The sequence below is a fragment of the Netta rufina genome (genome assembly GCF_964035555.1).
Source record: "Netta rufina genome assembly, chromosome: W".
Classification (NCBI taxonomy): domain Eukaryota; kingdom Metazoa; phylum Chordata; class Aves; order Anseriformes; family Anatidae; genus Netta; species Netta rufina.
Window position 1 is genome coordinate 13,732,063 of NC_140139.1, and position 12,927 is coordinate 13,744,989.

Below are 12,927 nucleotides of genomic sequence, written 5' to 3' on the forward strand. Positions count from 1 at the left end.
ATGCATATGCAACTCTTTATTGCACATAACCAAAGTAAGTAGCCACGTTAGGGTGTGCATGCCTTGGGGAGCTATCCCGCATGCACCCGGCGCTGAAATAAACCACATATCTACTTTGTAACTCATTTGCTTTGAGTTGTAGAGTTCTTCCACGAATCAATAACTCTAGGGGAAGAGAAAAATTTGGCACGATCCAGAGAAATCCACCTTTTTCTATTTGCTTGTCGTGGAATTATGTTTTTTGTTTGTTTGATTTTTTCTCCTGATGGTGGTGAGGAAAATTCCTTATACTTCTCTCTCTTCCCTGCATCCCTCACAACCTCCAGGGAAGAACAGAAATCCCCTCTTACGGCGCATCCCACAAGCTGCCCGCATGCGCCGTGCGCCTTAGTGAACACGCAGGTGCAGCCCGCCCATCTGCTCTTTTTTTGTCGCTAGCTAGCTCCCTTTCTATTTTCTTCCTTTCCCCACCTATGCGTGAGCTCGCTGGTTCTCGAAGGGGGTGGGGTGATTATGAAGCTACGCTCTTGCAGGAGCTGTTCCCCTCGCGGCCACAGGGGGAAGAGGCAGCAGGACTGATGCCTCGTGGAGCTGCCCTGAACGCTCAGACTGATATTGTTTGGAGGCCGTCTCTGTCGGGGAAATGTTCTCCTCGTCCCCGGCTCTGCTCCCCGCAGACGTGGGGGGAGTCTGAGCTCCTTTGTCGCCACCTCCCTAGCGAGTGTTGGCGGCGGCGGCGGGTGGGGGTGGGGTGGGGGGTGTGTTAGGAGGGGGCGAGGCTCAACATGATGGCGGCCGAGGGCGAGGAGGACGTCTCGGTTACCTCCGTCAGGATGATAGGAACCGTTGGCAGAGCTGAGCTGGGGAACTACCCCGCCCTATGGAAGAGCAAGGAACTGGGGTCTCAGGGCCACTTCCTGATGGGCTCTGGTGAAGACAGCTCGGGCGCCGGCGGTCCGGCTTTGTGCTCGGCGCTAGGGCTTTTGGCGCTGGGCTCAGGGTCTGCCCCTCTGGCGTCCGCAGGTGGTGGTTCCGTGACACCGACTGGCCAGGGACCGGAGGTGTCCGGAGGGGCGCTGCCCGAGCCCCTTCCAGACACCGTCGCCTTTTCTCTGCTGCCATTACAGCCGTCTTCCTTGGCGGGGGGGTTGGGAACTGTGGACGAAGGCGACTCGCTGGATGGGCCGGAATACGAAGAGGAGGAGGTGGCCATCCCGCTCAACGCTCCCCCCACGAACCAGTGAGTAGTAACGTTCCGTTGCCCCGTCGGGCGCCTGCCACGCCTGGGCTCTTCCCCCCGGGGGGCGGAGGGGGAGGGGAAGCAGCAGGAAGCTCGGCGTCGGGCCCCATCTTTTTTCCGCTGGAAAGTGCGTGTCAAACTCCCGTGCAAGTCCCGCAAAAGTTTTGCCCCTTCCTTCCCCCCCCGCTCTGATTCCGCTTAAGTGGGAATTTAGACGGGAAAGTTACGTGCGTAGGAAGTGCTAAACCTTGGGATGGCTTTAAGACTTACTTCCTTGTTTCGGGTGAATCCGTGGCTTGGTCCGGCTTCATTTCAGAATTCAGTTTGACTCACGTATGCAGAAGACTCCACGGAAAGTCAGTCCTGCTTGCTCGTACTTGCCACTTTGAAGTGTGTCTCATCCATCTTTTGTCCTGTTGTGCTGTTTTATGACTGGCAGTGGGTGAAAGCGAGTGTAATACGTGTGTCTGTATATCTCTAGGAATTATTGCCTGCCTTTTTTTTTTATTATTATTATTTTTATTTTTTTTATTTTTACAGTAAGCTAGAGCATTAGTGACATGAAATGTCTGAGATTTAAAGATGGTACTCTACAACTAATCGGGGTCAGCTCCTGTGAAGATTGATCTGCACGAGTTAACTTTTTCAGCTTTTAATATTAATAAACAAAATGCCAAAAAGGAATGAGCTGTTCCAGATATGATTCGATTATTTGTTGAACTACTGGGGAGTCCAATATCTAGAAGCAGAGTAATCTTTCTCAGAAGAGTAATAAATGTTATATTTAAATAGTGAAACCGTGTATAACATTTTAATTAGTTTTAAAAGGTTGCTTATACTGTGTAATCATTTTATGTTGCAAGTTTTTTGACTAAAAAAAGTTTAAACTCCAAAAAAGTGTAACTTTCCCATTTCAGATAAAAACATGATTAATGTAACTTTAAAAAAAAAAAAAAATATTCAGGCAGTCTTGAAACACAAATTTGAAAGGGATGTAACTATTTCTGTATTTTAAAATATTAATAGAGAGGTTATTTTTGTAAATAATGCCTTACTTAGGCTGCTTTGCTGCTCAGCCAGCTTCTTAAAAGTTGTTCTTAATTAAGTTATATTTGGACAGAAGAGGCAATTGGGGGGGGAAACTAAATTTTCATTAGGATAAGTATAATAAAAATCTTTTCGTTAATTGGCATTCCTACAGTGCTGGTATTATAAAGAACCTTGCACTAGAGGCAGAGCAGTTCTGTGTTTATATTTTGTGAAATAAAAAATCAGAAACTGTTATTTGGAGTTGATATAACTAGTGAGTGCTTGAAACATAATTTTTGGATTTAACAACAAATTAAATTTAGGAATCTTGTACGTTTTACATAAAAATGTTGCAAGACTTGTATTAGAGCAAGAAAATAGCCCTCAAGCAACTACCTTACCATCTCCAAAGTAAAACATTGGTATCTATGAATATATTATTTCTGAAGTTTTAGTAAGTATAGTGGATAATTTAGGGTTTCAAGATTTCAGGTTTTATTTTCACATTCTCTTGTAACTCCAATGTTGAGTTTAATTTTTGCATTATTTCAGGTATTTCCAAGATTTCAGAAGCCATTATAGTTTTAAGGAGGACATAAACTGTAATATTAAATAATTGCTTTAAACATACATGCCCCCTCTAATCTTCAAAGACTTCTTACTAAACCTTTCCTCTTTTTGTTTCTTGACTTTTGCTAGACATTTCTGAAGAATAAGACGTCATTTTGTGAAGACAGCGTTTGAATAGTCTTTAACTTGTACATTTCCATGAAGAGCTAGAAATATAATCAGGCAGTTTAGACAAAGGATGAGGGTAATAGAAGCACGTAAAGGTGAAGTTACTTCTTTGTATCTCACTGACTTGATATACAACAGAATTCTGGTATTCTGAAAAAAATCTGACATTTTACTATTAGAAGTGGTTATGTTTCTCAGACAAAGTAGGTTTTTTTTGGAAATATTTTTAGAAAGTGGGGTAATTATGATCACCTCTTTGATACAATAATTGTACTACTTTCACAAATGTGAGTAGACTTTGCTGTCAGAATGTTGTCTTAACTCAGCTGATAGCATGAAAGCTAACGTTTATGAAAGGATACAGAATTTTTGGCAAGTACATTCTAGGGGGAAGACTGCAAAGGCCCTGATTTCTTGTATTAGTCGATGAGGCTACTTATCTTGTGTGGGCTTCCTGTAGGCTGATGTTCTTCGAGTTCAACAAGTGCAAGGTCCTGCATCTGGGCTGGGGCACTCCCAAGCCCAAATACAGACTGGGTAGAGAATGGATTGAAAGCAGCTCTGATGAGAAGAACCTGAGGGTGTTGTTTGATGAGAAGCTCAGCATGAGCCAGCAAGATGTGTTTGCAGGCTAGAAAGCCAACTGTATCCTGGGCTGCATCAAAAGAAGTGTGGCCAGCAGGTCAAGGGAGGGTGATTGTGCCCATCTACTCTGTTCTTGTGAGACTCCACCTGGAGTGTTGTGTTCAGCTCTGGGGCTCCCAGTACAAGGACATGGATGTATTAGAAGGAGTCCAGAGGAGGGCTACAAAGATGACCAGGGGGCTGGGGCACCTCTCCTATGAAGACAGGCTGAGGGAATTGGGGTTATTCAGCCTGGAGAAGAGAAGGCTCTGGGGAGACCTTATTGCAGCCTTCGAGTAACTAAAGTGGGTCTACAGGAAAGCTGGGGAAGGACTCTATCAGGGAGCATAGTGATAGGACAAGGAGTAGTGGCTTTAAACTAAAAGAGGGTACGTTTAAATTAGATGTTAGGAAGAAGTTCTTTACTATGTGGGTGATGAGGCACTAGAACAACTTTTCCCAGAGAAACTGTGGATGCCCCATCCCTGGACGTGTTTAAGGCCAGGTTGGATGGGGCTTTGAGCAACCTGGTCTAGTGGGAGGTTTCCTTGCCCATGGCAGGGGGATTGGAACTAGATGATCTTTAAGGTCCTTTCTAACCCAAGTTACTCTATTATATTTATTAAGATTAAAAGGGGTATTGAAGTCTTTGCAGGACCAGCATAATTGTGTTTTTTCTTCTGGATACTTTAACATTAAAAATACCTGAACAGTAAATATATTTAAAAAAAAAAAAAAAAAAAAAAAAAAAAAAAAAAAAAAAAAAAAACAGAAACTTATACTTCCATCTTCCTATTTTTCATCATTGTTTATCCTTGTTTTATTACTTAAAGTTAAATTGAGTAATTAAAAATGTAGGCATGAAACATCAAAAAGCTTTTTATTTTATACAGTCAGTTTTTACCTTTTTTTTTTTTTTTTTTTTTTAAAAATTGGCCGTGTATTGATAGCGAATTGTATACTTTCCATCCTGCCATTTTCTTTTGTAAGTGTCCTTTCTTTGTAGTCATACCATCTGCTTTTATTAAATTGAACTCTTCATTACCAAAACAATCATCTGTCACCTTAAAATTATAAGCAAGCACCTAATTTCCTCTTCTCTTTTACAAATTTTGGTGGTTTCACAGTGATGGCTAGCTAAACAGGGAATGGGGTTGTGGTCAGTCCATAATGCTCTGTCATCTGCTGTTCTGTCTTTGTTTTCTTCCCCTGCTCCAGCATGGGATCCCTCCCACGGGATGCAGTCCTTACCGGAATGATCCTACATGGGCTTCCCGCAGGCTGCAGTTCTTCAAGAACTGCTCCAATGTGGGTCCCCTATGGGTGGTATCTCCTGACAGATCACCTGTGTGTGCGTGGGCTCTTCTCCACAGGTTGCAGTTCTGGCCCATAGTCTGTTTTTGCATGGGCTCTCTACAGGCTGCAGCATGGATGTCTACTCCTCTGTGGTACCCATTGGGCTGCAGAGGAGATGGCCTGTTCCACCATGCTCCTCTCCATGGGCTGCAGGGTGCCTGGAGCACCTCCTCCCCCTCCTTCACTGACCTTGGTGTCTGCAGGGTTGTTTCTACATTTGTCTATGTTTTCTCACTCCTCTGTCCCAGCTGCCACATAAGCACAGTGCAGACTTCTGTTTGTGTTTGCTTTTCATCATAGAATATCTGAGTTGGAAGGGACCCACAAAGATCATTGAGTCCAACTCCTGGGTCCCCAAAGGACCACCCAAAAACAAATATCAGATCGTATGTCTGAGAGCGTTGTCCAAGTGCTTCCTGAACTCTGCCAGGAGTGAAAAACCTTTTCCTGATATCCAGCCTGGACCTCCCCTGTTGCAGCTTCAAGCCATTCTCTTGGGTCCTAAATAGGATTTTAGGTCCTTCTAATAGGCTATGTTGGGTTTGGGTAAGACTCTTTTGACTATGGTGTAGTAGTAGTAACTGATTTTATTTAGTTTAGGTGCAGGCCTTGCTGCTGAGATCTGTGATTGTTGTTTGAGAAACAGGTTATTACAACTCGCTTCACAATTCATGTTTATCCAGCCTGAATTGAAGCTTGAATAGGCTTAAAATACAACAGTTGAGTCAGATCAGTTACTTCTGTTTCTGTTCACTTACTGAAAATGCACAAATTGAGGAGGAAAGAAAAAGCTGGTCATATAGAACCTTTGGATGGTCCAGAGTGCTTTCGCCAAGTGTGAGTTATTTGGGAAAGTAGGTTATCTGAAAACCTGTGGACTGTTTAAAATAATTAAGATTCTGTATATTGGAAATGATTAATTCCAGAGAGATTACACCTGATAACTTTATTTGAAACAGTCTTGGAATTGCATCAATTTCAAATGATAACTTCAATTATTTTCAGAGGTCTGTTTTGTGAGAATGAACAGAAGCTTTAAGTTTTAAGGACACCCATTGTTACATTTGGTTTTTAGGTGGTATCATGGAAAACTTGACAGAGCAATTGCTGAAGAACGTCTTTGGCAAGCAGGAAAACCTGGAACTTACCTTATTCGAGAGAGTGATCGGAGACCGGGTTCATTTGTGCTTTCATTCCTTAGTAAAACAAATGTAAATCATTTCAGGTGAGAACTATTATTTTTTTTTTATATTTTAAAACACTGTAACTTGTTTGTGATTTTTAGAACTGAATACAGAAAATAGTTGTATTATAAATTAAATATTTTGACTTTTTATTCATGTACCATATAGATCTTCACTTGGGTTTGTTTTTAAATTGTGATGCTTAAAATCTACTTCATAGGCTAAAGAATGAAAATGTCATTGAAATAGAGAAGCTTGTCTCAAACTGTTATGGCTAAACTTACAGTAATATGGAGTCATTCGTGGAGATGGTTTTGAGTCTATTCCTCAGTCACTGCAGTTTACAGGGAATACTTGAATGTTGAAGTTGTAGTAAATCTGTGTGCTTCCTTTTTAAGAAAAATAACAAGGAGAAACAAAGAGGTTATGTATTTAACAATCTGAGGTTTTGGTGGAATCAGCTTTCCAGTATGTGTTAATTGAGTTGTTCTAAATATAAGTAGTCCTTTATACAAAATTGTAACTAGGATTATTTTTCCATTGTTAAGTTGTATGCTTTAATTTATTCTCATTTATCATCAATAAGATGTGTTCTGGGAAGCTCTTGAATGTTAGCCAGCGTGTAGTGTGCTGCAGTGTAATGTTTATCTTTTATCTTCACAAAATAGGAAATCAGATTCATTTTTAGTAGTTTAAAAGAAAAAAGGCACAAAAAACAAACAAGGAAACAAACAAAACCGATAGCTGTCAGCTATTTAGATAACAGGAAATAAAAGGAAAGCAAATTTACTTGCAGACCAAATAGAAATAGCATACTCACGTTTGCTTCATACTATCTGAGCTAAGAAGTATACTTTTCAGCTATACTGATTTACTGATTCTTATTTGGGAATCGGTTATTATGTAGCAGTAGTAGAAAATAAAAAGCAAGAATTAACACAATTTTAAAATAATCAGATACTGAAAAAAATAATAACTTCTGCTCATTGTGGCTAAAACCAGGCATTGAATATTGGTTCATGTCCACTATGCAGTTGTTTCTGACATCTCAGATAGAACATACTCTTTAATGGCTTCCCACTCTCTAGGAAAATGATTCTAATATTTTCAAATATTACAGAAAATTTCCTTCTTGGATCCATTACATATGTGAAGAGGTAGCTATTCAAATGAAATTAATTTCTTTGATACTGTTCTTTACAGAATAGACATGCTCTTTGGTTTCATTTGTTGACTGCAGAGTGTATATTTTTGTTATTAGAAGGCAGGTGCTACGCTCAAATGTTGTCAGCTTCAAGAATGGCAGTCTTGAAATTGTTTCAAGTAAATGTAGGGATGCATCCACTGGGTCTCAGACTAGAAATGTCATTTTCCCCAAAGCTGGTTCTTTGACAATTGCCTTCCAAAAACGGGTGAGATTTCCATTGCTCAATAATATTGCTGATAGTTCGTTTCCAAAAAGTGATATTTTTCAGAATAAACTTCTCTTATGTATTTGTGTGACTAAAATGCTAACTTTTTAAGTGAAAGCTCACTAAATTGCCCCCCAGTTGGATACAAATGTGTACTTAGTGCAGCATATGACTGATAGATAGTGTATGAGTCCATGAAAACTAAAATTCTCTGTGGATGTAGTAGTATGCTTTTAGTGAGTTGCAGAGTAATATAAAATATTAGAAAGGAAAACTTTTCATCTTGTCCTTCAGAATTTTCTGTGTTTACAGAAATCATGTTTACTAGTCCCATACGTTCTGAAGAAAAGCTTAAATTAAGCTTGTTTAATAATAAAATCTGAAATACTAAATTTCATTTAGAAGCCTAATCTCTGAATAATTTACCTTGTCTTTTATAAGGAATCTGGCAGAAAATATGCCAAGTGTTCTATCCATGCTCTAAGTTACTTTTCCAGATAGCTCTTAATATTCTTAAAGAAGTGCTGGAACTGAGTATTGTTTTCCAGATTCTGAATGGCTGGAAAAGTTCGCATCCTGTTGATGCTATCAGTTTACATAACTGGTTGTTTCTTTGGATTGTTTGGTCAAAAATACTATCTGTTTCAACTTAAGTACTCCTCCCCCTTGTATAAATGATTATTGTGTCATGTGAATGTTTTTAAAAATCATTTTTACCTAAATCAATTATTTCTGACTGTTTTTAGAACTCTTATTGCATAGCAATATGAACAGACATAATTTGCATTTTTGGTACAAGTGCATTCATGAATCTGTATACTTAAAAGCAAAAAGTAGTGAGGTGAGCAGTTCTGTAAGAATTTAGTGTTAAACAATGTTTTGTAGGCTTTTTTCCTATTAATGAGCTTTTAAACTCAGTAATTATGATCAAGTTGTTATTTTTAGTATGTCTACTAGACTAACTGTAGAAAAGTGACTAATTCTTCGAGGTATTTCAGTATAATTAAATGCAGTTATTTGTTGTTATACAGTTAGATATACTATATGCAGTTTTTTTTTACTATATTGATACTTTGGCCAAATGTATACAGGCCTGTCATATAAGCTGTATGTTGTGCGTGGCAGAAGTATTAACGCTGTTGCCTCTACTAATGTATGTCATTTATTCAGATGCTGGTAATTGCTTCTTTGTTTAATTTAACTTAGTTCTGGCAAATTTGCTTGCTTTTTTGTGAATCTATGCCTCCTTTATAGTCTTTGAAGACTTCTATCATGTGATGTTTATCAGCAATTTCTGATTATCTAATGTTTATTTAAAGGGTGTGTATGATATTGCATTTTATTGAATGTAGACTGCTTTAAAAACTCACCATTATCCTAATTTCCTTTTTTAAAAATCCACACACACAAAAAAAAAAACATACAAAAAAAAAAAAAACGCCCAACAATTTGTAGCAAAAGATTTTCTTCTGTCAAGTTTCCTTTTTCCATATTAACAGAATTATTGCCATGTGTGGAGACTATTACATTGGTGGACGTCGCTTTGCTTCACTCTCGGACCTAATTGGTTATTACAGTCATGTGTCTTGTTTGCTGAAGGGGGAAAAACTGTTCTTTCCAGTAGCACCTCCAGAGGCAAGTAGTAAAAATTTTAAGTGTTTACTTGAATGTTAGTATCATTTATCTTGCATTTGATATTCATAATTTTATGCGGGGGAAAAAAGCATTGTAGAAAGCTTGTCCAAGTTCTAGAGTTGTCTCAGTGTATGGTGAAGTATAACAAATATATAAATGCATTCTTACTGATACAAAATAATTATGAAAAAATTGCTTTATAATGAAAGTCTAATGACAAAGCTAGATCTGGTACTTTAGTTATCTCCAAATGTAATTATAGCGTTGTGTGTAAACTCAGATAAACAAGAAAATGTGCAATTTTTGGCTAGTAAAGAGCACTGTTGTAATGTAGTTAACCTCTATGCTGGGTTTTACACCAACTTAATAGAGTATTTCAAAATAATTTCCATTTTGTGATATTCTTGATGAGGCAACCAGCTCTGATGCCAGCACAATCCTCAGTGTGGAGCAGGGGGATCATGGTGTACAGGGTGTGTGTGTATGTGTTCCAGAAATCCCAGGGGAGTGACAGAAACTCTTGTGAGATTGGCTGATGAGGCATGGGCAGGGCTAGGAGCAATGGTGAGAGATTTAAATGTGGTGTAACTGTAACTAGCAGTCATTTGCTGGGGTGAATGGCTCCAGTGCCAGCAAGGTCTGCAGTAGAGCAGGGGATGGGGGGGGACTTCAGGAAATCCCAGCTGAGTGTAGAAACCTGCCAGGAACCAGCAGCTCTTGTTAGAGTGGCTGATGAGGCTTGGGTGAGGCCAAGAGCAAAGGCAGCCAAATGCTACTCACATAAAAGGCAGCCCTAGGGAGCACTAGTGACCAGGTCAGAGTGTAGCACTCAAGGCAGGGCACAGGAGTGTGTGCAGGGAGGGTACAGTCACTACCAGTTCAAACAGCAGTTCTAACCAGCTCACAAGGAGATCCAGTCATGGTATCCACCTAGCGGAAAGCCATGTTCTTTGTGTTCCCTGTGGCCTCTCCAGCCACAGGAACAACTGACACAGCTACCCAGACAGAGCTCCCAAGGGAACATGCAGCTATCTAGATCTCAGGCTGAAGGGTGTGCCCAAATTTTCTGTTAGCATCTAATGGCAGCAGTGAGCTGTCATTCAATGGCAGCAGTGAGCTTCTACCTGGGTGCACCTCCTGTAGGAGGTGCACCCAGGTAGAAGAACTGCTCAGTCTGGTGACAGAGCTTCAGGAAGAGGTGGGCAGGCTGAGGAGTGTTAGCGAGTCTGAGAAGGAGATTGATGGAATCATTGTGGTGGTTTTACCTTGCTAGGCAGCTGAACTCTACCACAATCACTCTCTCACTCCCCTTCCTCAAAAGAAGGGGGGGAAGAAAGTACTATGGAAAGAAAAAGGCTCACAGGTTGAGATAAGGATAATTTAATTCAAGGGAAAAGAAAGAGGGGAGGGGGTAAAAAAAAAAAAAAAAAAAAAAGCAATGGCTGCATGGAAGCAAGGGGGGGAAATATTCTTTACTTCCCATCAAAAAGTGATGTTCAGCCACATCTGGGGAAACAGGGTCTCAGTATGCGTAGTGGTTTTTTTTTGGGAGGACAGATGTCTTCATAACAAGAGGACCCCCCCCTTCTCATTTCCCTTTACCACCTTTTATTGCTGAGCGTGACATGATATGGTATGGAGCATCTCTTTGGTTTAGGTCAGCTGCCCTGGTGATGTCCCCTTTTTTTTTTTTTTTTTTTTTTTATACTGATGTCACCTTTTGCCCACCCCCAGCATACTGGCTCTTGGGGGGGCTTGGAGGGAGTCTTGGTCCTGTGCCAGTATTGTTCAGCAATAAACACAACACTGGTGTAATACCAATGCTGTTCCAGCTACAAGTACAGAGCACAGCACTGTATGGGCTGCTGCAGGGAAAGTTAACATCCCAGCCAGACCCAGTACAATCATATTCTATCATCCCTGGAACAGATGCTTCAGCCAGCCACAACATAAGAAATGAAGTATCCCCTACCCTCTCCCACCAGGCAGAAGGAGGGCAATTAAGAGATGGGTGAATGGAAGGAGGCTTCTGCTTCACAGCAGGTGAATCCCCTCCCTGCCTACCTCACCTTACCAGGTACCCTTGTACAACAGGTATGAGGCTCTGGAACTTGATGGACATGCAAATGATGATGTGACCAAAGGTCCATCTAGGTTAGAGGGGTCACCTAGGGCAAGTCAGCCTACCCCATGGGTCAAGACCACCTCTGTCAAGGGGAAAAAAAGAAAGGCAATTGTCGTTGGTGACTCCATTCTGAGGAGAACAGAGGGCCTGATATGCTGATCAGACCCAACCTGCTGGGAAGTCTGCTGCCTCCCAAGGACCTGGGTAAAAGATGTTACTAGAAAACTCACTAGTCTGGTATAGCCCTTTGATTATTATCTGTATTGGGTTTACATGGCAAGGTTTTGGTAGCGGGGGGGGGGCTGCCAGGGTGGTCTCTGTAATAAGAGTCCAGAAGCTGCCCCATGTTAGATAAGGACCAGTTTCAGCCAGCTCCACAAGGGACCTGTCACTGGCCAGAGCTGAGCTAATAAGCAAGGTTGTTTGTGCCTCTGAGAGCATATTTAAGAAAGGGGAAAAAACTGCTGGGCAACAGCAGCTGGGTAAGTGAGGAGTGAGAACCAGCCTTGCAGACAAGAAGGTCAGTGAAGAAGGAGGGGGGGAAGAGGTGCTCCAGGTGCCAGAGCAGAAGTCCCCCTGCGGCCTGTGGAGAGGACCATGGTGAAGCAGGTTGTCCCCCTGCTGCCCATGGTGTATCACAGTGGAGGAGATTTCCACACTGTAGTCCATGGAGGAACCCACGGTGGAGCAGGTGGACCTGCCATGAAGGAGGCTGCGGCCTGTAGACAACCCCTGCTGGAACGGATTCCAGGTCAGACCTGTAGGCCGTGGAGAGGAGACTACTCAGGAGCAGGTGACCTGGCTGAAGCTGCCGCTTGTGGGGGACTAGTGTTGGAGCAGTGTGCTCCTGATGGATGGACCCTGTGGTACGAACCTGTATTTGGAGCAGTTCTTGAAGAGCTGCTGCCTGTGGGAAACCCATGCAGGATCAGTTTGGGAAGGACTGTATCCCATGAGAAGGACCCCACACTGGAGCAGGGGAAGAGAGTGACTGAAGAAGCGGCAGTGACGAAGTGTTATGGCCTGACCCCATTTCAATGATATTGAAAGGAATAGGCAGACCCAGCTAATTAATATGCAGCTCCAAGGCTGGTGTTACCAGTAGAATTTTGTGTTTCTTGATCATGGGATGGTCTACACAATACGAGGCCTGCTGGTGCCTGATGGGACACACCTCTCTCAAGGGGGGAACAGGGTTTTTGGTCAAGAGTTAGCAGAGCTGATTGCTAGAGCTTTAAACTAGATTTAAAGGGGGAAAGGGATAAAATCGGGCTTGCGAGTGTTTAAGGGACTGTGTGCTAGCGAGGTCCTTCAGTCTTCTCCATGAGGTGGCGGGTACAGTGAAGCACATTGGAAATGTTTCTATGCCAATGCATGAGGAACAAGCAAGAGGGGCTAGAAGCCTTGAGTCAGTCCCAGAGCTATGGCATCATTGGCATAAGTGAGACTTGGTGGGAAGAGTCCTGTGATTGGTGTGTTATGGTAAAATGTTGTAGATAGGTAGGGCAGGTGAGGTGGGGTGGTGGTGCTTTATGTAATGGGGTAGGCTGAACTGTATGGAGCTTGCAGTTGGTGACAATGCAG

At 41.9% G+C, this 12,927-nt stretch overlaps 1 protein-coding gene across 1 annotated transcript in view; it reads left to right on the top strand.

The window, feature by feature from the left end:
- Positions 1–785: 785 nt before the first annotated feature.
- LOC311220879 (ras GTPase-activating protein 1-like) overlaps positions 786–12,927 on the top strand; it is a gene marked incomplete at its 5' end in the record, with an annotated part of 114,291 nt that continues 102,149 nt past the window's right edge. The window contains 3 exons of the mRNA XM_084304512.1: positions 786–1,240; positions 6,063–6,212; positions 9,083–9,218. Of these exons, the coding sequence (XP_084160638.1) occupies positions 786–1,240; positions 6,063–6,212; positions 9,083–9,218 (741 nt within the window). The remainder of the gene's footprint in view (positions 1,241–6,062; positions 6,213–9,082; positions 9,219–12,927) is intronic.